The 26285-nt window shown below is 43.6% G+C and overlaps 1 protein-coding gene across 1 annotated transcript in view; it reads right to left on the minus strand.

The window, feature by feature from the left end:
• pkhd1l1.1 (PKHD1 like 1, tandem duplicate 1) overlaps window positions 1-26285 on the minus strand; it is a 246772-nt gene that overhangs the window by 33726 nt on the left and 186761 nt on the right. The window contains 3 exon segments of the mRNA XM_060823999.1: window positions 8122-8230; window positions 12035-12157; window positions 14154-14302. Coding sequence (XP_060679982.1) covers window positions 8122-8230; window positions 12035-12157; window positions 14154-14302 — 381 coding nt within the window.

Here is a 26285-nt window from a genome sequence, read left to right on the forward strand (position 1 = left end):
GCCTTTAACAAGGTCTCTCATGGCAGACTGGTACAAAGGGTGAAGTCACATGGTATCAGGTGCGAGCTGGCAAGATGGACACAGAAATAGCTTAGTCATAGGAGACAGAGATTTATGGTGGAAGGATGATTTTCAGATTGGAGGGCTACGATTAGTGGCGTTCCACAGGGATCAGTGCTGGGACTTCTGCTGTTTGTGATCTGTGTAAATGATTTGGAGGAAAACGTGGCTGGTCTAACTAGTAAGTTTGCGGATGATACAAAGATTGGTGGAATTGTAGATAGTGAGGAGGATTGTCAGAGGATACAGCAGGATATAGATCAGTTAGAGGCATGGGCACAAAAATGGCAGGTGGACTTTAATCTGAACAAATGCGAGGTGATGCATTTTGGAAGGTCAAGTATAGGTGGAAATTATACAGTGAATGGCAGAGACCTTATGTGTATTGATATGCAGGGGGATTTGAGTGTGTCGGTGCACAGATCACTGAAGGTGGCAGCACATAGCTAAGGTAGTAGAAAAGGCTTATGGAATGCTTGCCTTCATTGGAACAGGCATTGAGTATAAGGATAGGCAAGTAATGCTGCAGCTTTATAGAACTTTAGTTAGGCCACACTTGGAATATTATGTAGAGTTCTGCTCATCACACTACCAGAATGATGTGGATGCTCTGGAGAGAGTACAGAAAGGATTTAACCATATGTTGCCTGGTAGGAGGGATTTTAAAGATGAAGAAAAGTTGGCTAGACTGGGTTTGTTTTCACTGGAATGCAGGATGTTGAGGGGCGACCGGATAGAGGTTTATAAGATTGTGAATGGCATGGATAGAGTGGAAAGTATGAGGCTTTTCCCAAGGTGGATGGGTCAATTATTAGAGGACACAGGATCGAGGTGTGAGGGGACAAGTTTAAAAGAGATGTGCAAGGCACATTTTTCACACAAAGGGTGGTGAGTGCCTGGAATGTGCTGCCAGAGGAGGTGATCGCAGCATTCAAGAAGCACCTGGACAAATACATGATGAGGAAAGGAATAGAGGGGTATGAACCCTATAAGTAGAGACAGTTTTAGTATAGAAGAGCAAAACGTGTCAGTGCCAGAGTGGCCTGTTTCTGTGCTGTATTGTTCTTTGTTTTTTGAACCCAGGCCCCCGGCCCTAAGATTGGGAGATGACAACTACACTCTGTTTCCCAGTGTAAAGGGGAAATCTGGCAATTAAAGGTAGTTTAGTTTAATGTCAGTGGTGAGGATGTTTTTAGAAACAATAATCGGGAAGAAAAATTAAATATTAACTTGGTAAAGTGCAAATTATTAAAGGTTTGTTGAGGCCATTCATTTTTGACTAAGATGACTGTGTTTTTTGATGAGGCAGCAGAGAGAATGGATGACAGCAACATAGGCACTTATTACCCTTCAGGATTGTTAGTCAAAGTGAAGTCCAGAGAATGGGGACAATGCAACACAGATACAAAGGCATAGAAAACACAGTTGTGAATGACTTCTTTTCAGACTGGAAGGAAGACATAGATGAAACCTGTGGTGCTGGAAAAGTGTAGCAGGTCAGGCAGCATCCAAGGAACAGGAAAATCAATGTTTTGGACATAAGCCCTTCATTAGGGGAATGGCTGCTTATGCCCGAAATGTCGACTCTCCTGTCCTCGGATGCTGCCTGACCTGCTGTGCTTTTCCAGCACCACACTCTCGACTCTATCTCCAGGATCTGCAGTCCTCACTTTCTCCTCACAGATGAAATCTCCATGGTTCAGCAAATCGACCACTGCTGCTATGATAAACATAAATGACTTAGACTTAGGGCTAAAGAGCATAATTTTGAAACTTGCAGATGGCATGAAACATGGAAGTACAGTAAACAATCAGAAATGTGGTAACAATCCTTAATAGGACATAGACTGCTTGAATGGTGGATACATAAATATAATGTAACTCAGAAAAGTGTGAGGTGAAACACATTGGCGAGAAGAATAAGGAGAGACAATACAAGCTGTATGGAAGAGATTGAAAGAGTGTGCATTCAAGGAGAGCACCGGAGCAGAGAATCCATTTCTAATGGTTGAAAACTTGATAAGCTTCATTCCATAATTTTGTGATTAAATTTTTGTTTGTTTTAAAACCTAGTAGTCAACCTAGCTAACTTACTCTGGGTAATTTTCATTGTACATTATACCGAAACAAATTGCAAAGTTATGGTCGGGGGCTGATGCTTAAGAATGTTTTGAGTGGTTTGGCCTAGTCCATAACAGACTGGGGGCTCTTTGTGGGATTTAAACAGTGATTGATAGGTGCTAGTGTCTTTATTTCAGGTGTTGGTTTGGTTGGGTAGACAAAGCTTGGGATGGTAATGGCTCTTTCAGTCACCAAGAGTTTTCTGGAGGTAGACTTTGGAAGTTTTACAGAAGGTGAATAAAACCAAGCTGTAGGAGTTGGTAGACAAGAGGATTGAAGCTACCTTCTAATGTGAGGAAAGATGTGATGATTTCAGCAGTAGCTCAGCATTTAAATGTCCTTGAAACACCATCAGGATCTGTAAAAGTGGCAAGAATTAAATTGCAAATGAGTTGGAGGTGAGAGATAAGGAAAGGGCAGCAGAAATGAAACAGTTTGACTTATGGTTAGAAGCAGAAGAGAAAGAAAAAGATTGAATGGCTTTATCAGAAGAGAAAGAAAGAGAGAGAGTTTGAACTTCAAAAACTGACAGAAAGGAAAGCCAGCTTAAAAGGCTAGTGATGAAGGCTGAAGGCAAATCTAGGAAGGAAGAGAGTGGAGATGAGCATACCCATGGTGGGCCAAAGCCTGATGAGAAACTGTTTAAGTATGTTCAAGCTTTGCCTAAATTTGATGAGAAGTATGTGGAAGCATTTTTCATCTCATTTGAAAAAGGTGGCTAAACAAATGCAGTGGCCAGTGACCATGTGAGCTTTGTTGATCCAAACAAAACTTGTTGGTAGGGCTAGTGAGGTCCTCACATCACTATCAGAGGAGATCTCTGGGGAGTATAAGGAGGTGAAAAAAAGCCATCTTAAGTGCTTCTCAGCTTGTACCAAAAGCCTATAGACAACGTTTCAGGAATCTAAGGAGGGACTCTGGTCAAACCTATATTGAGTTTGAAAGGATCAAACAGAGTAATTTCAATAGATGGATGCTCTTTAAAAATAGAGCAAATCTACACTGCCCTTACAGAGGTAATTATTTTGGAGGAATTCAAAAATGTACTGCCTGAAACAGCACAAACTCATGAGGAAGAGCAGGGAGTTAAAATGGCAAGATTAGCAGCTGAAGTGGCAGATGGTTATGAGCTGGTCCATAAAACCAGCTTGGCTTCCAGAATCAATTTCAGTCCACAAGGGATAGACATTGGGGCAAAGAGAAATCCTCACGTGGAAAGGGAAAGGTAGATCTCAGTGAAGATCATAAGGATAACTTAGCACAACATAAAAAGGAAGCCCTTGAAGGGGATAAAGAAGGTAAAAAGCTCTGGTGTTTTCATTGTAATAAAATGGGCCACATGAAATCAGTGTTGGAGGGCTAGGAGACAGTCAGATGTAGGAAAATAGGACAAGCCTGTGAGTTTTTTTGGACTGGTAACAAAAAGCATAGACAGCTGCCTCAGAGTGGGCGGCACGGTGGCACAGTGGTTAGCACTGCTGTCTCACAGCGCCGGAGACCCAGGTTCAGTTCCTGACTCAGGCGACTGACTGTGTGGAGTTTGCACGTTCTCCCCATGTCTGCGTGGGTTTCCTCCAGGTGCTCCGGTTTCCTCCCACAGTCCAAAGGTGTGTGGGTCAGGTGAATTGGCCATGCTAAACTGCCCGTAGTGTTAGGTAAGAGGTAAATGTTGGGGTATGGGTGGGTTGCGCTTCGGCGGGTCGGTGTGGACTTGTTGGGCCGAAGGGCCTGTTTCCACACTGTAAGTAATCTAATCTAATCTAAAATTATACAAGATGGTCAGAAGTTGGTAAAGGAGGACATGCCTGATTTGTATTAAAAAAAGTATACATGCAAGGGTAAATATTCAAATAGGCCAGGAGTAGCAGGCAATGAGGTTACAATATTAAGGACACAGGATCCTCTTAGTCTCTGATGCTGAAGAATGAGGAGATATGTACTCCTGAAGGACTATTGCCAGCAAAGGTACTGGTAAAAGGAATTCGTGGTGAGACAAAAAGCACTCAGTTATGTAAAGTGAGGCTAGAGTGTCCAGAAAAGAGTGGATAATTCGTGGTAGGAGTACTGGACAAACTCTTAGCTCCAGGAATATAATTTGTCCTTGCAAATGATATAGCTGATTCACCGGTAAGTGTGCTGCCTACTCTAGCTGAAAAGCCAGTGGAGACACAGGCAACTGAAGCAATGTAGGACGTTTACTCAGGAATCTTCCCAGATTGTGTCTTAATGAGATTGCAGAGTCAGAAACTGAAACAGGAGCGATCAAAAAGCACAGATAAGGAAGCTGAAATAGCTTTGTCAAAGACTTTTCTTGATCAGATGTGGGACAGAGCAGGAGCAAATAGGTAAGCATACAAGTTTCTTTAGCTCTGCTAAGCTTATTGAGTTGTAAGAGAAAGACGAGAACTTAAAGCAGTTGTATCAAAAGGCATATACAGAAAAGGAGAGTGCATGCATCCCGTGTGTTATTATTTAACAAATGATGTCTTAGTGAGGAACCATCACACATTTAAGCAGGTGAGAAATGGGCAGATGTTCATCAAATTGTTTTGCCAGTAGGGAGGTGCTGTGAGTGGCACCCTAGTGAGCTACTACTTGGAGGTCATTTAGAAATGAGGAAAACACAGGCTAAAATACAAAGACAGTTTTACTAGTCTGGGCTACACAAGGATGTAGTTGAATTTTGCCAAATGTGTCATACTTGTCAGCTAATCAGAAAACCACAGGCAGTAATAAAACCTGCACCTTTAATACTTATTCCAACATTTGAGGAACCTTTCATGAGAGTTTTGATTGATTGTGGGGGTCCCCTACCTCAAACAAAAAGTGGGAATAAGTATTTATTGACAATATTCAATGCATCTACTAGATTTCCTGAGGTAGTCCCATTATGCAATATCACAGCTAAAAGGGTTGTAGAAGAATTACTCAAATTTTTTGCCAGATACAGACAACCAGTCAGATCAAGGGTCAAACTTCACATCCAAACTATCCAAGGAGGGTATGGACAGCTTAGGAATAGAACAATTTAAATCTACTGCATCCAAAATCACAGGGAGTGCTAGAGAGATGGCATTAAACACTAAAGACCATGTTGAGAGCTTATAGTCAGGACTATCCGAATGACTGGGATTAAGGGAGTTCCATTTGTGCTTTTTGCAATCAGTGATGCACCAAATGAGTCGACCAAATTCAATTCATTTGAATTAATTTTTGGGCATGAAGTAAGAGGACTGTTAAAATTGATTCAGGAGAAATTTAAGTCAGAATTCAGAGACCACCCATTTTAGAGAAGGACTAAATCGAGCTGGGGACCTGGCTAGACAGCATTTAAAAGTATTGCAGCATATAATGAAACAAAAAGTGGATAAGAAATCACAAATTCGCAATTGTCCCACTGGGGATAAGGTATTGGTGTTACTTCCAGTAATAGGTGAACCTTTAAAAGCAAGGTTTAGTGGACCTTATGAAATCGAGGGGAAATTGAGTGAGGTAAACTGCTTGATAGGGACTCCAGGCAGGAAGGAATTTCACAGATGTGTCATGTGAATATGCTCAACAAGTATTTTGACAGGGAAGGAAAGCAAGAGGAGAAGGTGTTAATGATTACAACACAGAATGATTACAGCACAGAATGATTACAGCACAGAAGGAAGAACTAAGTTTTGAGGATTCTGAATTAGACATTCAGAATTATTAAGTTACCTCCCACAAGAAAATCAAAATGGCCTGAAAAAGTTATTACAGTCACATGGGGAGATATGCGGAAATAAAGTGGGAAGTACTAACCTAATTGTGCATGGTATAGATGTAGGAGATGCTCTTCCAATTAAGAAACATCCTTATAGGCATAACCCTCTAAAGTTGGCACAGGTTCAGAAGGAGATAGAACGCATGCTCCAAGATGGCATAATTGAAATGAGTTACAGTGATTGGAGCACATCCATAGTCATGGTGCCAAAGCCAGATGGTACCCAACGGCTATGTGTGGACTATCGAAAAGCCAGTGCTGTTACAAAGACTGATGCATATTCAATTCTACGGTTGGAGGACTGTGTCAAAAATGTGGGACAAGTAACTTACATTTCTAAATTGGCCTTGCACAGATGCTACTGACAAGTATCTCTGTCAGAGACAGCAAAGGCATTTTCAGCTTTCGTAATACCAAATGGACTGTATCAGTTCAAAATCATGCCATTTGGTATGAAAAATGCTCCAGCCACATTTCAGAGACTTAGTAATAAGATCATTGCCGGATTACCCAATTGTGTGGTGTACATTGATGACCTGGTGATTTTTAGTCACTCATGGAAGGAGCATTTATACCATTTATCAGGCTTGTTCCATCAACTTCAGAAGGCAGGCTTGGTGATAAACCTGGCTAAAAGTGGATTTGCCAAAGCCCAAGTCACCTTGCTGGGCCATGTTATTGGACATGGACAAATAGCCCCATGGGATGTGAAAACAAAAGTAATTGGGGAAATTCCCACATTGTTGATGAAAAGAGCAGTACTTGGGATTGAGTGGATTTTACCAAAAGTTTGTGCCGAATGATAGCAGTGTGGCTGCTCCACTCACCGAATTGTTCAAAAAAGGGTAAGAAGTTTCAGTGGATAGCGGACTGTCAAAAGGTGTTTGACAGCCTAAAAATGGTGTTAACCATTATCCCAACATTAGCCACACCTGATTATGCAAAGCCTTTCAAGGTGGCTATCAATGCCAGTGATGTGGATGTTGGTGTGGTGCTCCTGCAGGAGGATGACGAAAGGATAAAAACGCATTGAGTATTTTTCCAGGGAATTGAACATTCATCAACAGAAATATTCAACAGTTCAGAAAGAGACTGAGCTTCGTGTTGGCATTACAACATTTCAGTGTTTGTATTAGCTGCAATGCATCTGAGACAATTATATAAACTGATCATAACCCATTGACATTTGAGGAGAAATTTAAGGACAAAAATGCCAGACTGTTTAGATGGAGCTTGTTGTTGCTGCCATTCAGTTTGACAATTGTGCCTGTGGCAGGTCATGAAAACGTCATTGCCGATGCATTGTCAAGACTCAAATGAGATAGGGAGGCATGAGGTGGCAGGTGTGTGACAGCCTGAATTGGAATGTGGTTGTGCTTGTTTGAATGTGTATAGTCAGGGTAGCGTATATGTGTGCTTTAGAGTACTAACCAATTTTCTTCAGGCATTTTAAAAATGAAGCCATCTTTGGATATTGATGATTCATGTTTTGAAGGGGGGAGGTGATACAAGACTGATACTTTTTTCTAAAAGCTCTGCCTCTTCTCAAGGATACTGTGTCCTTGGATTTTTTTCAGAGGGGTCGTGAAACAGCCAGGCTCTGAAACGACTGGTTTGGTACAGAAACGAAGGGGTTTACTGAGAGAGATGAGGCTTTAGGCCAAAGCTTTCTTGTTTTAGAAGTAACTTGTAGGAGAAAAGGGGAGTGATTAGTCCTGGAAGCTGGAGTCTTGTTTGAGGCAGTGCAGCAGGAGCTGTGTGTGTAACAGGTTGCTGAATTCTCTCTCCTTCTGCCCTTTTAACTTTGACCTGTAAGCCTCTGTTTCAGTTTTACTCTATGTTTAAGGGGCTTGTTTATTGGGACTGTTGTGTATTTTCAGAACAGCATAATTTAGTCTATTTTTGGATAGACTGAGTTCTGTGGGTAATCTATCTTCTGTTCTTTGTGTTTCTTTCCATAATTTTGTCAATTAATTTTTGTCTGTTTTAAAACCTGGTAGTCAACATAGCTAACTTACTCTGGGTAATTTTCACTGTACACTTACTGAAACAAAGAACAAAATTATGGTCTAGGCTGCCAACTTAGGACTGTTTTGAGTGGTCTGGGTGAGTCCATAACACCATTCTATGATTTTCCCTGGAGAAACTACATTTACGTTGATCCTTTGTTTGGAATAGGTTGTCCTTACCTGAAGCTTTTCTAAAATTCTGCTTACCCTTTTTGTGGCTCGGAATAGAATCATCAGGTTGTAAATCCGAGCAGTTGAAGATGGGGCTAATTCCTACCAGTAAGGCATTCTGGGGACAAACAGATAGCAACACAGAGATTATTGTCCAATAAAAGACCAAAATCTATCTAGTTCACCCTCCACCAACCTGCACTATCATAATACAGTCATAATGGAGTGACCATAATGATAAATATCTGCCAGTGAGTCTGTAACAGAGGCCAACATGAGGAAAACCCCCTGTGTCAAACAGCTTTGGAAACGTGTGTTCCTCTGTTCCTCCTGAGACACCTCCAATTACCACATGATATTTCACAAATTACTCAAATCCCCTTCCCAAAGTGTACTTTTCTCAGGGAAATCTCTCTAATTTGCATCTGACTGAATCAGTATTCCCACTGTCTCCCTCAGAGCCCACTTACACTGATTAACCACTCACTCAGTGAAATATTATCCCTGCAGATTGGTTCCTGGTTATCCCCATCTGTTAATTCTGGGTTATTAATCCACACGACAAACAAACAAAAAGTCATCGATAGAACTCAACAATATTTCTTCTATTTTTCGCCCTTAGACTGGTCAAACCCCTCAGTGCCATCAATCCATGAGAGGTAGCACATGGAGATAGGTCGGCAAACCACCCATGTTGTTATTGGGGTGGACCACCGATGGGAGCTGGCTTACTGCAGCTCAGAGTCTACCTGGGGGATCCTACAGCCGGGATCAGAGGGCAGTTAAACATCTGCTTGGCCCCTTCTGAAACAGCGAGTGTTTGTAACGCTCCCCTACTCCCAGCGCTGTGTTTATATAGCCACGTAGTAATTTTATAACACTTCTGCCAGCCCTGAGTTTATATAACCCACCCAGCCCAGTGTTTTTAGTGTGTTTATTAACCCCTGCACTGTGGCTATCACCAAGATTTGCAACAGCTCCAGCTGGGCCCACGTCCTAGGCTTCCGTGCTGATCGTGCTATAAACAAAAGCCCAGTGTTTACATAATCTCCCCACCTAGTTCAGCACTTTTATAAACACTTGAGACCAGAAATTTTATAATACCCTCCCAGCCCAATTTTCATATAAACGTATGCCACCTCAGTAATTTTATAAACTATTCACCCCACAGTTCAGTGATTTTATAAACCCCGGCCCAGTTTAGTGTTTTTATAAATTCCTCCCACCCCCTGCCGAATAATTTCACAATCACACGTTGAGAGTGACCAGCACGTGATAAGTACAATGGTGGGGACCACGCTGTCCATCTCATCTTCTCCCAGCCTTCCAGTCTCCTCACCTCAGACCTTGCACTGCCTCAGTGGAAGGCACTACCCAGACCGAACTGTTTGTCTGCACTCAGCTGCAGGCAATCTGAGGCCAAACAGGAGTGTCTGGTCTTCAGTTGTCTTGGACTCCCCTCACCACTGCACCAAGACCTTACACTGCTAAGCCTGTGTGGTAGCTGGTGTGCAGTGGTTTCCCCATATTAAACGAACTCACACACAGGCATTTTCCACAACTCAGGATGAAGTTAGGGACCTGGAATATCATGACCATTATGAAGAGTGCCACCAGTGACAGACTGGAACGCTGCTCCTCCATCATTGCCGGGCACTATGATATTGACATCACTGTCCTGAGTGAAACCCGGCAGAAAGACAACTCAGTGAGCAAGGTGATGGCTACACCTTTTTCTGGAAAGGAATGGCCGATGAACAACGCCGCATCCATGGTGTTGGCTTTGCCATCAAAAATGAACTGGTGGACCAACTCAAAGACTGCCTCTGCTGAATAAATGAACACCTCCTGACACTCCGACTCACCCTTGCTTGGAACCGGTATACAAGAGTATTCAGTGTATATTTACCAACGCTTGATGCAGCAGCTGAGCACAAGGAGGAATTCTACTCCAATCTCTCTCATGGTTCCCTGCAGCTGTGAACTAACCTTGCTTGGCGACGTCAATCCAGAGTCAGCAGAAGTGTTGACTTTTGGGAGCGATGTAATTGGGAAAGAGGAAGTATGGAAGTAAAACTCCAATGGCACCCTGCTCCTGACCAAATGCCATGACCACAACTTCCTCATCAACAACACACTGTTCTGCCGAAGGGACAAATACAAGACAATGCTCCAAACACTGGCAGCTCCTTGACTATGTCATCATCTGAGCAAGGGATCGGAAAGACATTAGAATCACCCACGCCATGACAGGAGCTGACAACTGCAGGGAAGACCTTTGCCTGATTCGAGCCAGGATCATCATAAATATAGCCCTGCCACAGCCGTGTCAACAGAAGCAGTGCCGCAAGAATTCAACTTTGAGGCACTCCATGACTCAGAAAAGATATCCTAATACAATCAGTTCCTCTCCACAAACCTGGCAACCCTGGGCAGGTTTCCAACAGTCTCTGCTCTGCCCTCAAGACAACCATCATCAATGCCTGCAAAAATCTGGTCAGTCACTTACCCAGGAAACTCCAAGATTGGTTTGAAGAGATGATCAGGAGATCCTAGAACTAATAAGCCTGAAGCACGTGGCACTTCTGAATGTAAAACAGAAACCACGCTCGGAAAAGAAAAGGCAGACTGACAAGTGACTGAAGTTATTGATGAAGTGATCCATTTTTGCCACCAGTGTGCTAGTGCAGCCTTCAGCCAACTGAGGATAAGGACAGTTGAGGCAACAACAGCAGATCCAACAGCAAGCTTATAATATACAGAGCTGTGTATATTAATGCACAAATCATTGAGAAAACACTCAATTTATTCTCCATCAGAGTCACATTGGAAACTTGCACCCTCCTCTATGGTTCCAAGACAAAGACGGTCTACAAAGCTCACCTCAAGCGTGAGGGCAGTACCAGCTACACTGCCTGCACAAGATCCTGTGAATCCACTGGGAACACAGATGCATCCACACCAGCGTCTTTGACTAGGCCAACATCCCCAGAATTGAGGCACTGACTACCCTTGATCAGCTGTGATGGGCAGGGCACATCATCCACTTGTTCAACATGACAGTCTCCAAAGCAGGCGCTCTACCCCCGGGTGAAATGGCAGGCGAGCCCCAGGTGGACAAGGAAAACACTTCAGGGCTACCCACATGGACTCACTGGGGAAGTGCGGTATTCCCCCTGACACTTGGGCATCACTGGTGCAAGAGGAGGAGCATCCGGGAAGTTGCTCCTTGAGACTTGCCATCGGGAAGAAGCAGAAGCCAGGCGAAAACAACGTTAAGGAGTGTGCTGCCACACCATTCCCCCACCCACCCCTTCCCATGACCACCTTTTGCCCCAAGTGTGGCAGAGTCTGCAGAAGCTGCATGGAACTGTACAGCCACCTACAGACTCACCCTGAGAATGGAAGAGAATCATCCTTGTCTGCGAGGGATGGCCAATGACATCAATAGTACCATCTGATCCTTACCCAAGGTCTACCCAATAGGCCCCGTGAAATACTGTGGCTTCATTCACTTTTATGTGCATTTTGGAACTATGGATAGTGAAAATATAAGCTCGAATTGTAATCCAACACATGGCTGGTCGGGAATTACTCCCACTCTTAGTCAATGTTCTGTGTGAAAAGATTTACCAGTTGATACTCAACCTGTTCGGCAATGTTACAAATACACATTCCTTGGCCATCAAGTCCTGGAGTAGGACCTTAACCTTGAATGTCTCGTTTGGAGACAGAGACACTACCCACTGTGTCACAAGACCTTTTATAATGCAATGATATCTAAATTACAGATACAAATTCTATCACTCTTGATCATCTGAAAATGACCATGTTAAATTTCTGCAAATCTTTCAAATCAACAGCATGAATGTAAATAGTTGAATGTTTAGCAGTCATAATGCAATAGAGTAAGATGGCCTACACTAATAAGAATGCTCTTGTTCGATATCTTAAGTTCAGATGCTGAGGATGCATAAATCATTGAGAAAATACTCAATTTATTCTCCATCAGAGTCACTTCGGATACTTGCACTGATCCCTTTGTCTGAAATAAAATAAATATATGTTAGGTTATATTTTGGATATTCAAATCATGCCTTATTGGGCAGAAGGTGCACTGAGGTAACTCACTGAGCCTTATTCAAAGATACCTTCCAAATTTGCAAATCCTTCTAACCAATAAATATATGGAACCACTACCTGCAAGTTCCCCTTTGAATATCTCATCATCCTGACTTGAAAATATATCACTGTTCCTTCACTGTCATTGGGTCATTGGGTCATAACCCTGGAATGCCCTCCCTAACAGCACTCTGGGCATCCCTCCACACCAGAGCTGCAGCAATCCAAGAAAACAGTGCACTGCCATTTTCTTCAGGGCAAATAGAAACAGACAACAAATGCTGGACCATCCAGCAGTACCGACATCCCATGGAAGAATGTAAGAAAAATCTCCTATATGAGAGGAAATAATTTCTCTCTGTTTACCCTAATGAGTACTGATTAGCATTTTAAACAGCTCAATTAGATCATCCCTTACCCTTATAAACTGAAAAGAATTTAAAAGAATGTCTCATAATCATATTCCTTGCATCTATCATTCTGTGAATATGTGTTACTGGCGAGTTATTATGTATACTATGACCTTATACCAGTTCAACAGAAATATAATGTAATGAAACAAAGTGTAGACACAATGTCACCAACTGAGTTAATATGGGTGTTGTCATTTTAAATATTAATGATTCTTTCCCCCCTGCAATTTAGTTCTGTGTAATTGTAAATTTAATTTTACAATCATTCTGCGCATTAATGAAAAGAGAAACATGTTACCATGGTCTTTCCTTTTGCACGCATCAGGGGAAACACAAGAATGTCAAATTTCAAACATTGCATTATTTTTATGGCAGGAGAACAGGCTTCTTTTTTTTTCTTACCCCCCCCACACTACCGCCTAACTGCAGTAGTGCTTATTTTTTCCCCCAGCACCCATGTTGTGTGTGTGCGCAGGTGTGAGGCACAGTGAGAGACACAAGGTGCACGAATCTTTATTCAAATTTCCACCACCAGGAAGAAAGGAAATACCCAAATGGCCAGTGACAAGCAGTGTCCTTCACATCAAAGGGCAATGCTGTGTGATCAAACAGTGAAGGGGAGAGCAGGGATTAAATCAAAATAGAGTTGGAGGGGTAAATGATGCACTCCACTCCCTGCAGCGCCCACCTCTCCCTGAACAACTCCAGGGTGTTGGTGGACACCGCGTGCTCCTTCTCCAAGGACACCCGGGCCCTAACGTAACTGCGGAAGAGGGGCAGGCAGTCGGCCCTCACGATCCCCTCCACGGCCTGCTGCCTGGACCTGTTTATGGCCAGTTTGGCCAGGCCCAGGAGCAGACCCACGAGGAGGTCTTCAGACCTGCTCTTCCTCCTCCTACCGGGTGCCTGATGATCAGGAGCGTGGGACTGAAGTGCAACCAAAAGCAGAGGAGGAGGTTTTTCAGAAAATCAAAAAGGGAGTGCAAACGCCCACACGCAATATACACGTGGTCCACGGACTCCACAGCACCACAGAACAAGCAGTTGGGCTGGGAGTCCATGAACCACTGCAATCTGCGGTTGCAGAGGACCGCTGCATGCAACACCCTCCACCCCAGATCCCCGAGAGAAATGGGGAGGACTCCTGCGTAGAGAGAGAACAGGCTTCTTATTTGTTGGCAAGTTGACTCTAATTGGCTAAGGCATTGCCATGATGAAAACAACAGGAACATATAGATTCCCAACTCCTGGGTAATTTTAAAATGGCACAAGGCTTGAACGTGTTTATTTTGTTTGTAGAGGAGCAGATTTTTCTGTATGAATGCATTATCAAGTGACTCTGTCCAAGTGATCTACTCTCTCCAAGCAATCAGCATGAGGTAACTAAGTTTCTACTTTGACTAATGAATATAATTTACTGGCTCAAAAAGCACAGAGTAAATATTTTTTTCAGATGACCTGAACGAATAGCTCCTAAAGAATTTAGAAATGATAGCGTCCTTTCACCTGGAAGTATATTCCATATTCCCAGCATTTCCAGATCGTGAATCCGTGGATAAGGCTGCAAGTGGCAAAGCCATCTCTGTTCATGTAAATACCACATTCTCCACCATGGACCTCATTATTAAACCAGGCCTCAGTGGAATTTGATTGCTCTGCAGACAATGAGACAATAATTACATTTGATGGGTCATTTCCTTTATAAATTTCAGTTAAAAGGTCTAGCGGCCATGTCATTGTTTATAACATATCCCAGTCATCACTCTGCTCACTGACCTACTTTGGCAGTTGGTTAAATAATTCTCATCTATGTTTACAAATCCTTCCATGGCTCTCCCTATCTCAGAAATCTCAGCCTTGCAAGCCTCTGTGATCTCTGAGCCTACTTAATTCTGGCCTTTTGTTTCTGCTCAGTTATAACCACTGCACCTCTGGCAGCCATAGCTGTCCTCTTAAGTCCTGAATTCCCACCCTCCACTCCTCTGTTCCTCCACCTGTGATCACACTTTTGATAATCTGTTCTCATAGCTTCTCGAGTGGCTGATGTCTGACGTGTTTTTATAGCTCTAGTGAAGTGCCTTCAGATATTTTACAACATTAAGTTTGCCACATAATTGCAAGTTGCTTTCTTTTTGTTGTAAATTTTACAGAGAAGCATTTGTCACAGTGCCCTCTCTTCGAGGGAGGTGAATATAAATTTGTTCAATAATGGCTTCCTGAAGTTGAGCGTGTCCTAGTCTTAGTGCAATGCCCAGCAGTAAGATGGTGATGAGAACGGGAGGGAATTGATTGTACCTGCTTCCAGCGGATGCCACTTCCCTAGCTCTGCACCCATTCTGAGAACATCTGGACAACAAGGACACTTATGTCAGACTCCTGTTTATCGATTACAGCTCCATCTTCAACACCATTATGCCCTCCAAGCTGGTCACAAAACTTGGATACTTTGGTCTTGGCTGCACTCTCTGCAACTGGATCCTCAGCGTTTTGATCCATGGGCCACATTAAGTGAAGATAGACAATTGCATCTCCTCAACAATCACACTCAACACTGGAGACCCCAAGAATGCAGTCTCAGCCCCTTACTGAACCCCCTTTTCATTAATGACTTTGTTGCAAAGTTCTGAATGAATGCCTTCGACAAGTTTGCTGATGACACCATTGTGGTAGGATGAATATCAAATAACAATGAGTCAGAATTCAGAAAGAAGATAGAGGGCATTGTGATGTCTGTAATGAGAATACCCTCTCTCTCTGGCAAAACTGAAGAACTAATCATTCAGAAAGAAAGGAAGAGAACAACCACCCCCCTTCCCCAACACCCCCCCCCCCCAACTACATTAAGGGCTGAGAGGGTGGAGAGCGTCAGATTCCTCAGAGTGACGATAACTGACAACCTGTTCTGGATTTCCCATGCAGATAGAGTCATTAAGTCATAGAGATGTATAGCATGGAAACAGACCCTTCAGTCCAACCCATCCATGCTGACCAGATATCCCAACCCAATCTAGTCCCATCTGCCAGCACCCGGCCCATATCCCTCCAAGCTCAGTCACCGCCCCTGCCTTATTTCCCAAGAGTAGGTCAAGTTTTGCATCTTCTCTAGTAGGTACATCCACATACTGAATCAGAAAATTGTCTTGTACACACTTAAGAAATTCCTCTCCATCTAAACCTTTAACACTATGGCAGTCCCAGTCGATGTTTGGAAAGTTAGAATCCCCTACCATAACTCCCCTATTATTCTTACAGATAGCTGAGATCTCATTACAAATTTGTTCCTCAGTTTCCCTCTGACTATTAGGGTGTTTATAATACAATCCCAGCAAGGTGATCATCCCTTTCTTATTTCTCAGTTCCACCCAAATAACTTCCCTGGATGCATTTCCGGGAATATCCTCCCTTAGCACAGCTGTAATTCTCTCCCTTATCAAAATGCCGCTTCCCCTCCTCTCTTGCCTCCCTTTCTATCCTTCCTGTAGGATTTGTATCCTGGAACATTAAGCTGCCAGTCCTGCCCATCCCTGAGCCATGTTTCCATAATTGCTATGATATTCCAGTCCCATGTTCCTAACCATGCCCTGAGTTCATCTGCCTTCCCTGTTAGGCCCCTTGCATTGAAATAAATGCAGTTTAATTTATTAATCCTACCTTGTCCCTCCCTACCCTGACTGTTTGACTCACTTCGGTTCTCAGCTGTACCTGTCTCAGATCGATCTCTTTCTTCACTATCTCCCTGGGTTCCCCCCCACCCCCACCTTACTAGTTTAAATTCTCCCAAGCAGTTCTAGCAAATTTCCCTGGCAGTATATTAGTCCCCTTCCAATTTAGGTGCAATCCATCCTTCTTGTACAGGTCACTTCTACTCCAAAAGAGATTCCAATGATCCAAAAATGTGAATCCTTCTCCTATACACCAGCTCCTCCTGAAATGAGCTGCCAGAGGAAGTGGTGGAGGCTGGGATAGTTACAGAGGAACCTCAATTATCCGGGATTTGATTAGCCAAATTTCAGATTATCCAGACAAGATCACAAGGTCCCGATGCTTGGCTAAACTGTGTTACTGGCATTCGATTATCCGAACAAAATATTCCCCGCCTGTGTCATTCAGATAATCGGGTTCCTCTGTACAATATTTAAAAGGCATCTGGATGGGTAAATGATTAGAAGGCATTGAGTGGGCCAACTGGACTAGATTATTTTAGGATATCTGGTCGGTATGGACGAGTTTGACCAAAGGCTCTGTTGCCATGTTGTACATCTCAATGACTCTATAAAGATTGGTGAGGGGCCTTCTGAACATGCCAAATTTGCTGAGCAGTCTGAGGATGAAGAGGTGTTGTTGTGTCTTCTTGGAGGATGGGAACAATTTCTGGCTGTAAGAGCTGATCCTTTTTTTGAGGTATTTTAGGTGTTGGAGGTGATTTCCTCGATTTCCAGAAGCAGCAGTTACTGTTTTATATGCTGTCGCATTGTTTTGGAACTTCGGGGAAAAAAAGTCAAAACAACAGCAGTTTAAAAGAGAGAAGAGCAGACAAAGGAAGCACATGGTGAGGACAGTGCAAGGGAGAGAGAGAGAGAGAGAGAGAGAGAGAGAGAGAACCGGCACAGTTACTGCCTTTGCTATTTTTGAATTTATGTGTTGCTGGACATCAGAGTGCATCTGGGAAAATTAACAACTGTGAAATTTCACAACTAATCTTAGAGGAACTGGTTTGGGTGAAGTTCACAACACAGAATCAGATAAGTTAATTGTTGTTTTAAGTCTGTCCAAGAGAAAGGCTGTATTAGTGAATACAGTGGGGTCTTTCTTGATTATGTTTTTGGAGATAAGTCTCTTGATTAAACTTAAAATATAAGCCATAGCTATTAATTTAACCTGGTGCAGTGTTTTGTAGAGGATTAAGACGGTGTTATTTTCTGGGTCTGTAGATTGTGAAGGAGCAAAAATGGCCTTTGCAGTGATACTCCAATCCCTGCACCTTCCCCTGCAACCGCAGGAAATGCAAAACTTGCGCCCACACCTCCTCCCTTACTTCCCTCCATATCCGCCACAAATTCACCTGCACCTCCACACACATCATCTATTGCATCCGCTGCACCCAATGTGGCCTCCTCTATATTGGGGAGATGGGCCGCCTACTTGCGGAACGCTTCAGGGAACACCTCTGGGATACCTGGACCAACCTACCCAACCACCCCGTGGCTCAACACTTTAACTCTCCCTCCCACTCCACCAAGGCCATGCAGGTCCTTGGACTCCTCCATCGCTAGAACATAACACGACGGTTGGAGGAAGAGCGCCTCATCTTCCGCCTGGGAACCCTCCAACCACAAGGGATGAACTCAGATTTCTCCAGTTTCCTCATTTCCCCTCCCCCACCTTGTCTCAGTCGACTCCCTCGAACTCAGCACCACCCTCCTAACCTGCAATTTTCTTCCTGACCTCTCCGCCCCACCCCACTCCGGCCTATCACCTTCACCTTGACCTCCTTCCACCTATCACATCACCATCACTCCTCCCCCATACCTTTTATCTTAGCCTGCTGGACACACTTTCCTCATTCCTGATGAAGGGCTTATGCCCGAAACATCGAATTTCCTGTTCCTTGGATGCTGCCTGACCTGCTGCGCTTTAACCAGCAACACATTTTCAGCTTTGCAGTGATATGTACTTCTTGACAGATGTGGGAGTTTAAAGAGAGTTTAAGGGTTACCGCGGATTATATTTGCCATAAATGCTGTTGGATGCAAATCTTATCAGATCGAGTGGATCAGTTGGAGAGACAGATAGAAGCGATGAGGAATTTGCAACAGCAACCGTATATGATGGATGGCAGTTATAGGAAGGAGGGGGGATGTCTCAGATACAGTCACATAGATGGGTTAACTCCAGGAAGGGTGAGAGAGGTCGGCACCTAGTGCAGGAGTCTTTTGTGGATATACCCATTTCAAACAGGTATGCTGTTTTGGAAAATGTAGGAGATGATGGATTCTCAGGGGAATGTAGCACAAACGGCCAAGTTTCTGATATTGAGACTGGCTCTAATGCAACAAGGGGTACGTCGGCTTCCAAGAGATCAATTGTGTTCGGGGATTCTGTAGTCAGAGGTACAGACAGACGTTTCTTTGGCCAGCAGAGAAAAAGCAGAATGATGTGTTGTTCCCCTGGTGCCAGGATTAAGGATGCCTCAGAGAGGGTGCAGAATGTTCTCACGGGGAGAGGGGTCAGCAAGAGGTCATTGTCCACATTGGAACCAACAACACAAGAAGGGAAATGGTTGTGATTCTGAAGGGAGATTACAGAGAGTTAGATAGGATTTTAAAAAGGAGGTCCTCAAAGGTAGTAATATCTGGATGACTCCCAGTGCTACGAGCTAGTGAGGGCAGGAATAGGAGGATAGAGCAGATGAATGCATGGCTGAGGAGCGGGTGTATGGGAAAAGGATTCACATTTTTGGATCATTGGAATCTCTTTTGGGGTAGAAGTGACCTGTACAAGAAGGACGGATTGCACCTAAATTGGAAGGGAACTAATATACTGGCAGGGAAATTTGCTACAACTGCTGGGAGGATTTAAACTAGTAAGGTGGGGGTGGGGGGGGCCCAGGGAGATAGTGAGGAAAGAGATCGATCTGAGACAGGTACAGTTGAGAACAGAAGTGAGCCAAACAGTCAGAGCAGGCAGGGCAAGGTAGGACTGATAAATTAAACTGCATTTATTTCAATGCAAGGGGCCTAACAGGGAAGGCAGATGAACTCAGGGCATTGTTAGGAACATGGGACTGGGATATCATAGCAATTATGGAAACATGGCTCAGGGATGGGCAGGACTGGCAGCTTAATGTTTCAGGATACAAATGCTACAGGAAGGAAAGAAAGGGAGGCAAGAGAGGAGGGGGAGTGGCATTTTTGATAAGGGATAGCAGGGAAGTTATTTGGGTGGAACTGAGAAATAAGAAAGGGATGATCATCTTATTGGGATTGTATTATAGACCCCCTAATAGTCAGAGGGAAATTGAGAAACAAACTTGTAAGGAGATCTCAGCAATCTGTAAGAATAATAGGGTGGTTATGGTAGGGGATTTTAACTTTCCAAACATCGACTGGGCGTGCCATAGTGTTATAGGTTTAGATGGAGAGGAATTTCTTAAGTGTGTACAAGACAATTTTCTGATTCAGTATGTGGATGTACCTACTAGGGAAGGTGCAAAACTTGACTACTCTTGGGAAATAATGCAGGGAAGGTGACTGAGGTGTCAGTGGGGGAGCACTTTGGGGTCAGTGACCATAATTCTATTCGTTTTAAAATCGTGATGGAAAAGGATAGACCAGATCTAAAAGTTGAAGTTCTAAATTGGAGAAAGGCCAATTTTGACGGTATTAGGTGAGAACTTTTGAAAGCTGATTGGAGGCAGATGGTCGCAGGTAAAGGGACAGCTGGAAAATGGGAAGCCTTCAGAAATGAGATAACGAGAATCCAGAGACAGTATATTCCTGTCAGAGTGAAAGGGAAGGCTGGTAGGTATAGGGAATGCTGGATGACTAAAGAAATTGAGGGTTTGATGAAGAAAAAGAAGGAAGCATATATCAGGTATAGACAAGATAGATTAAATGAATCTTTAGAAGAGTACAAAGGAAGTAGGAGTATACTTAAGAGGGAAATCAGGAGGGCAAAAAGGGGACATGAGATAACTTTGCAAGGAGAATCCAAAGGGTTTTTACAAATATATTAAGGACAAAAGGGTAACTAGGGGGAGAATACAGCCCCTCAAAGATCAGCAAGGCGGCCTTTGTGTGGAACCACAGAAAATGGGGAAGATACTAAATGAATATTTTGCATCAGTATTTACTGTGGAAAAGGATATGGAAGATATAGACTGTAGGGAAATAGATGGTGACATCTTGCAAAATGTCCAGATTACAGAGGAGGAAGTACTGGATGTTTTGAAACGGTTAAAAGTGGATAAATCCCCAGGACCTGCCAAGGTGTACCTGAGAACTCTGTGGGAAGCTAGAGAAGTGATTGCTTGGCCTCTTGCTGAGATATTTATATCATGGATAGTCACAGGTGAGGTGCCAGAAGACTAGAGGTTGGCAAACGTGGTGCCACTGTTTAAGAAGGGCGGTAAAGACAAGCCAGGGAATTATAGACCGGTGAGCCTGACCTTGGTGGTGGGCAAGTTGTTGAAGGGAATCCTGAGGGACAGGATGTACATGTATTTGGAAAGGCAAGGACTGATTAGGGATAGTCAACATGGATTTGTGCATGGGAAATCATGTCTCACAAAGTTGATTGAGTGTTTTGAAGAAGTAACAAAGAGGATTGATGAGGGCTGATTGGTAGTTGTGATCTATATGAACTTCAGTAAGGCGTTCGACAAGGTTCCCCATGGGAGACTGATTAGCAAGGTTAGATCTCATGGAATACAGGGAGAACCAGCCATTTAGATACAGAACTGGCTCAAAGGTAGAAGACAGAAAGTGGTGGTGGAGGGTTATTTTCAGACTGGAGTCCTGTGACCAGTGGAGTGCCACAAGGTTCAGTGCTGGGCTCTCTACTTTTTGTCATTTCCATAAATGATTTGGATGTGAGCATAAGAGGTACAGTTAGTAAGTTTGCAGATGACACCAAAATTGGAGGTGTGGTGGACAGCGAAGCAGTTTACCTCAGATTACAACAGGATCTGGACCAGATGGGCCAATGGGCTGAAAAGTGGCAGATGGAATTTAATTCAGATAAATGCGAGGTGCTGCATTTTGGGAAAGCACATCTTAGCGGACTTACACACTTAATGGTAAGGTCCTAGGGAATGTTGCTGAACAAAGAGACCTTGGAGTGCAGATTCATAGCTCCTTGAAAGTGGAGTTGCAAGTAGATAGGATAGTGAGGAAGGTGTTTGGTATGCTTTCCTTTATTGGTCAGAATATTGAGTATAGGAGTTGGAAGGTCATGTTGTGGCTGTACAGGATATTGGTTAGGCCATTGTTGGAATATTGCGCGCAATTCTGGTCCTATTGGAATGATGTTGTAAAACTTGAAAGGGTTCAGAAAAGATTTACAAGGATGTTGCCAGGGTTGGAGGATTTGAGCTACAGGGAGAGGCTGAATAGGCTGGGGCTGTTTTCCCTGGAGCGTCGGAGGCTGAGGAGTGACATTATAGAAGTTTACAAAATTATGAGGGGCATGGATAGGGTAAATAGACAAAATCTTTTCCTTGGGGTTGGGGAGTCCAAAACTAGAGGGCATAGGTTTACGGTGAGAGGGGAAAGACATAAAAGAGACCTAAGGGGCAACTTTTTCATGCAGAGCATGGTACGTGTATGGAATGAGCTGCCATAGGAAGTGGTGGAGGCTGGTACAATTGCACCATTTAAGAGGCATTTGGATGAGTATATGAATAGGAAGGGTTTGGGGAAATATGGGCCGGGTGCTGGCAGGTTGGACTAGATTGGGTTGGAATATCTGGTCAGCATGGACGGGTTGGATCGAAGGGTCTGTTTCCATACTGTATCTCTAAGTCTCTATGACTATATGAAATTGGCTAAGTAACAGGACAGAGAGAGCAGTCAATAATTGTTTTTTTGACTGGAGGAAGTTTTATAGTGTAGGTGTCAGGAGTTGGTTTTTGGACCTCTGCTCTTCTTGATCTATATTAATAATCAAGAATTTAGTGTACATGGTTTTAAAACCCTTGCCAAAATTTCTTTATTTTTATTTTATTCTTTTAGCAATTTTGGTTTAGAACTGTGAAGTGTGAAATGGAAGCCAAAGATATCTTTGGACTGTCAATAAGTTTTTATTAACAGGAAAACAGACAAAACGTTTTTTGATTATTTGAGGCCATGCCTGGAGGTTAATTGCAAGTTGGTTCCTGATCAAAGGTTAAGGAGATGCTTTGACACTGGTAACAGCATTTATGTTCAAACAGTTGACTATTAACAAGGTCAGTACCTGAGAATTGGTTCCAGCAAGTCTGGAAAAGACCTTATAATAAGTATTGAATGGTGACTCAGGCCCCATGGAGAATATGGTCAGTCTGTCAGGGAGTGGTCAGAATTTGAATTGACTTTCGTACCATGTTTCTGTCAGAAAGAGTGTGGCTATTGATGCTATAGCATGAAGATTTGAAAGTACCCTGCCAAATCTCCTAGGAACAGCTTTTTGAAGCTCAGAGAATACAAAACTAAATTCTAAGTATTACTGCTTTTAGCTGAGTGAACTATAAAGATGACAATGTTTGACATCTTTAGAAAATATCACCACTTATGCCTGTGGAACACATCATGAAAACAATAAATAATCTAGCCATTTTGTTATTTACTTTTACTCATCCCTTAAGCATGTTTGTCTGTTTTTTGTGTGAATGCGGATGAAACAAAGATTTTAGGTTTCATAAAATAGACCAATTAGATTACTCTGGTGTTACTTTTTGCCCTGCTGAAGTTACTATGTTGTTCATAAGCTGCTAAGTCTTTTGTTTAAGATGCAAGCCGATATCTGGAACTGATTATTCGCAGAGTCTGGTCATTCAAAAGTTTGGTTAGAAATAATTGGGGTCAACCTTGAGGGAATTTGAAGGCTTTAATTTTACTGTGATTTGAATACAGAGGCGGAAGGGCTGATTTGGTTCAGCTGTCTGTCTTCGTGTCATAACAAAAGCACAATTTCAATATTACTGGATAACAAAAAAAAAGTGGACATTTTGTGAACTGCGACAAGATGCAATTGGAGAACGTGTAAAGGACACAGTCTGACTGGATGCACAAGTGACAGATGCAATTTAATTCAGGAAGTGAGATGTGATTCATTTTCATAGGAAGATTGTGGCAAGGAAATGATTCTAACTGGAGCCAGGAGCAGTGGACCTGGGGCATATACCTGCAAAAATTGCTGAAGGTGGCAGGATAGTTTGAGAGACTGGTAGTAAACCTTAAGGAATGAACAGAGGCAGAGGGGAAAAAAATAAGGACATTATGATATAGCTGTAGAAAACACTAATGCAGGCTCTGTGCAGTATTGGAAGGAATATTCCCAGTCAAAGTGTACATTGGTGCGAGAGTTGGGAAAATGGGGTGAGACCAGCAGTAATGAAATTCTCGAAATTATGAGCAAAACACCTGATTCTTCAACAAAGTACTGAATGGCAAGACAAGAATCTTGCCAGTGACTGGTGAAAGGCTAATTTGCATGATGGGCGTGTTATTATTAACTAATCCTGTGTTATCAACAGGTACCCATTCTTCCAGCCACTGGATCGAAACCTGATGGCAGCAATTCCCAACATGAAAATCAGAGCAGTTAACTGGCTCACCACTTGCTCCTTCAATCCTTCTTCTCAGACAGTAGTTGTCAGTAACTCAGGGCACTCTCTGTGGGCAGAGATTGCTCTCCCACCCCCACTATAGATGCAGGTTGGCATTGGACAAATACCAGCTCTGTATGATCTCATGGCATGTCTCTGATCCACTTACAATATGGTCCTGCTCTTTAATACTGTACTTTGGAGTGCACAATCACCTTTCACTGCAATGCTGCTGCCAAGTCACTTTGTGCATAAGGTCAAGCTCCATCTCATGAACTGGAGTAGGCTGTATTCCAGGGATCCTGCTTGCTCGCTCATTTTCACTTTCTTTTCCCTATCTACTGTTTAGTGTAGACAGAAAACCTGCAGGCAGCATGTTGTCAGCAGTCATCAGTCAAGGGGGGTGGACATGCTACTATATGGCACCATGTTACATCAATTCCCCACCTGTGCCATGTAAGAGCAGTATTTGTGCTAACTTGGCCCTTTGCTGTGCCATCAGGATCCTGAATGACCTGTTCCATAGGGTGGTACAGAGGCATGACTTCCTCTTGCCCCAGCAGCAGCACTGGAGGCGACAACACCAGACCATGCCAGCCTTGTCTGAGGTTACCTCCCGGTAAAGCAGTCTCAGCTATTTGAAGGAATGCCCAGCTTTATACAAACAAGGCTAATATCCTTTTCCATTTCACTACCATGAGTGCCACCATTTTCACTCTGATACCTCACACTCACTTGATCTCTGCTACTCATCCCACCTCCCAGCAAGACTCATACTCTACCACTCTCACTATTTCTTGTAACCTCTTCCCTCACTCCCATCACACCCCTAACCGCTGACAATGCCAACCCTTGCATGGCCTCTGTATTGATGACTCACTCAGTCAGGACACTTCCCTTGCTGTTTGAAAGTATTGTGCCACAAACTTTCATCCCCATAATACCAGCCACACTTTCATTCAAGAAGAGAAACAGACTCCAGTGAGGTAAAAAGAGCCAAGATGGGTGAAGGGCTGCACTACATTTAGTTCTTCACCCCTTTTGTACAGCATCCTGACTCTGACCCCCTTGAATGGCTAACTGACCAAGTCCAATCCCTTGGTCTGATATCGAAGACTTGCTCTTAACTTACTGTATACCACGACATTTTGAGCAAAGGCTAGCCTCTCCAGTTCTGAAGAAGAGTCACTGGGCTTGAAACACTAACTCTGCTTCCTCTGCACAGATGCTGCCAGACCTACTGAGTTTCTCCAGTAATTTCTGTTTCTGTTTCAGCTATCCCACTGGACATAGCTGAGACCAAATGATAGCCATGACAAGTTTCCTGGTTTTGCATCTCTGCTGAATGGCAAAGCAAGATTGAAGTAAGATGAGCCTGGTATCTCTGGCTGCAGGGGAAAAGTGTGCAATGATCAGTCCAATGCAAATTAGATCGGAGAAGGTGGAGATGCTGGAGATCAGAGTTGAGAGTGTGGTGTTGGAAAAGCACAGCAGGTCAGGCAGCATTCGAGGAGCAGGAGAATTGACTTTTCGGGCATAAATCTGATGAAGGGCTCTTGCCCAAAACATCAATTCTCCTGCCCCTCGGGTACTGCCTGACCTGCTGTGCTTTTCCAGCACCACACTCTCGATCCCAATGCAAATCAGGCCTACTGCAAGCACCCAGGGAGGCTCAGCATGAGTGCTTAGATTATGTACAGTGTGGAAACAGGCCCTTCGGCCCAACAAGTCCACACCGACCCGTCGAAGCACACCCACCCAGACCTATTCCCCTACATTTACCCCTACACCTAACACTACGGGCAATTTACACCAATTCACCTAACCTGCACATTTTTGGACTGTGGGAGGAAACCGGAGCACCCAGAGGAAACCCACGCAGACACGGGGAGAACGTGCAAACTTCACACAGTCAGTCACCTGAATCGGGAATTGAACCCGGGTCTCTGGCGTTGTGAGGCAGCAGTGCTAACCACTGTGCCACCATGCTCCCTCAAAGCTATTAAAGCGATTGAAGTGCTAAGCCATACAATCAGATCCAGTCCACAAGGTGGATGCATATCCCTGAGCGCACAGTGTCCTTGCTGCAGTATTACATTGCAGTGTCCTTGCTGCAGCATTACATTGCAGTGTCCTTGCTGCAGCATTACAGTGTCCTTGCTGCAGCATTACAGTGTCCTTGCTGCAGCATTACAGTGTCCTTGCTGCAGTATTACATTGCAGTGTCCTTGCTGCAGCATTACATTGCAGTGTCCTTGCTGCAGCATTACAGTTTCCTTGGTACAGCATTACATTGCAGTGTCCTTGCTGCAGCATTACAGTGTCCTTGCTGC

This window comes from Hemiscyllium ocellatum, chromosome 4 (genome assembly GCF_020745735.1).
Source record: "Hemiscyllium ocellatum isolate sHemOce1 chromosome 4, sHemOce1.pat.X.cur, whole genome shotgun sequence".
Classification (NCBI taxonomy): Eukaryota; Metazoa; Chordata; class Chondrichthyes; order Orectolobiformes; family Hemiscylliidae; genus Hemiscyllium; species Hemiscyllium ocellatum.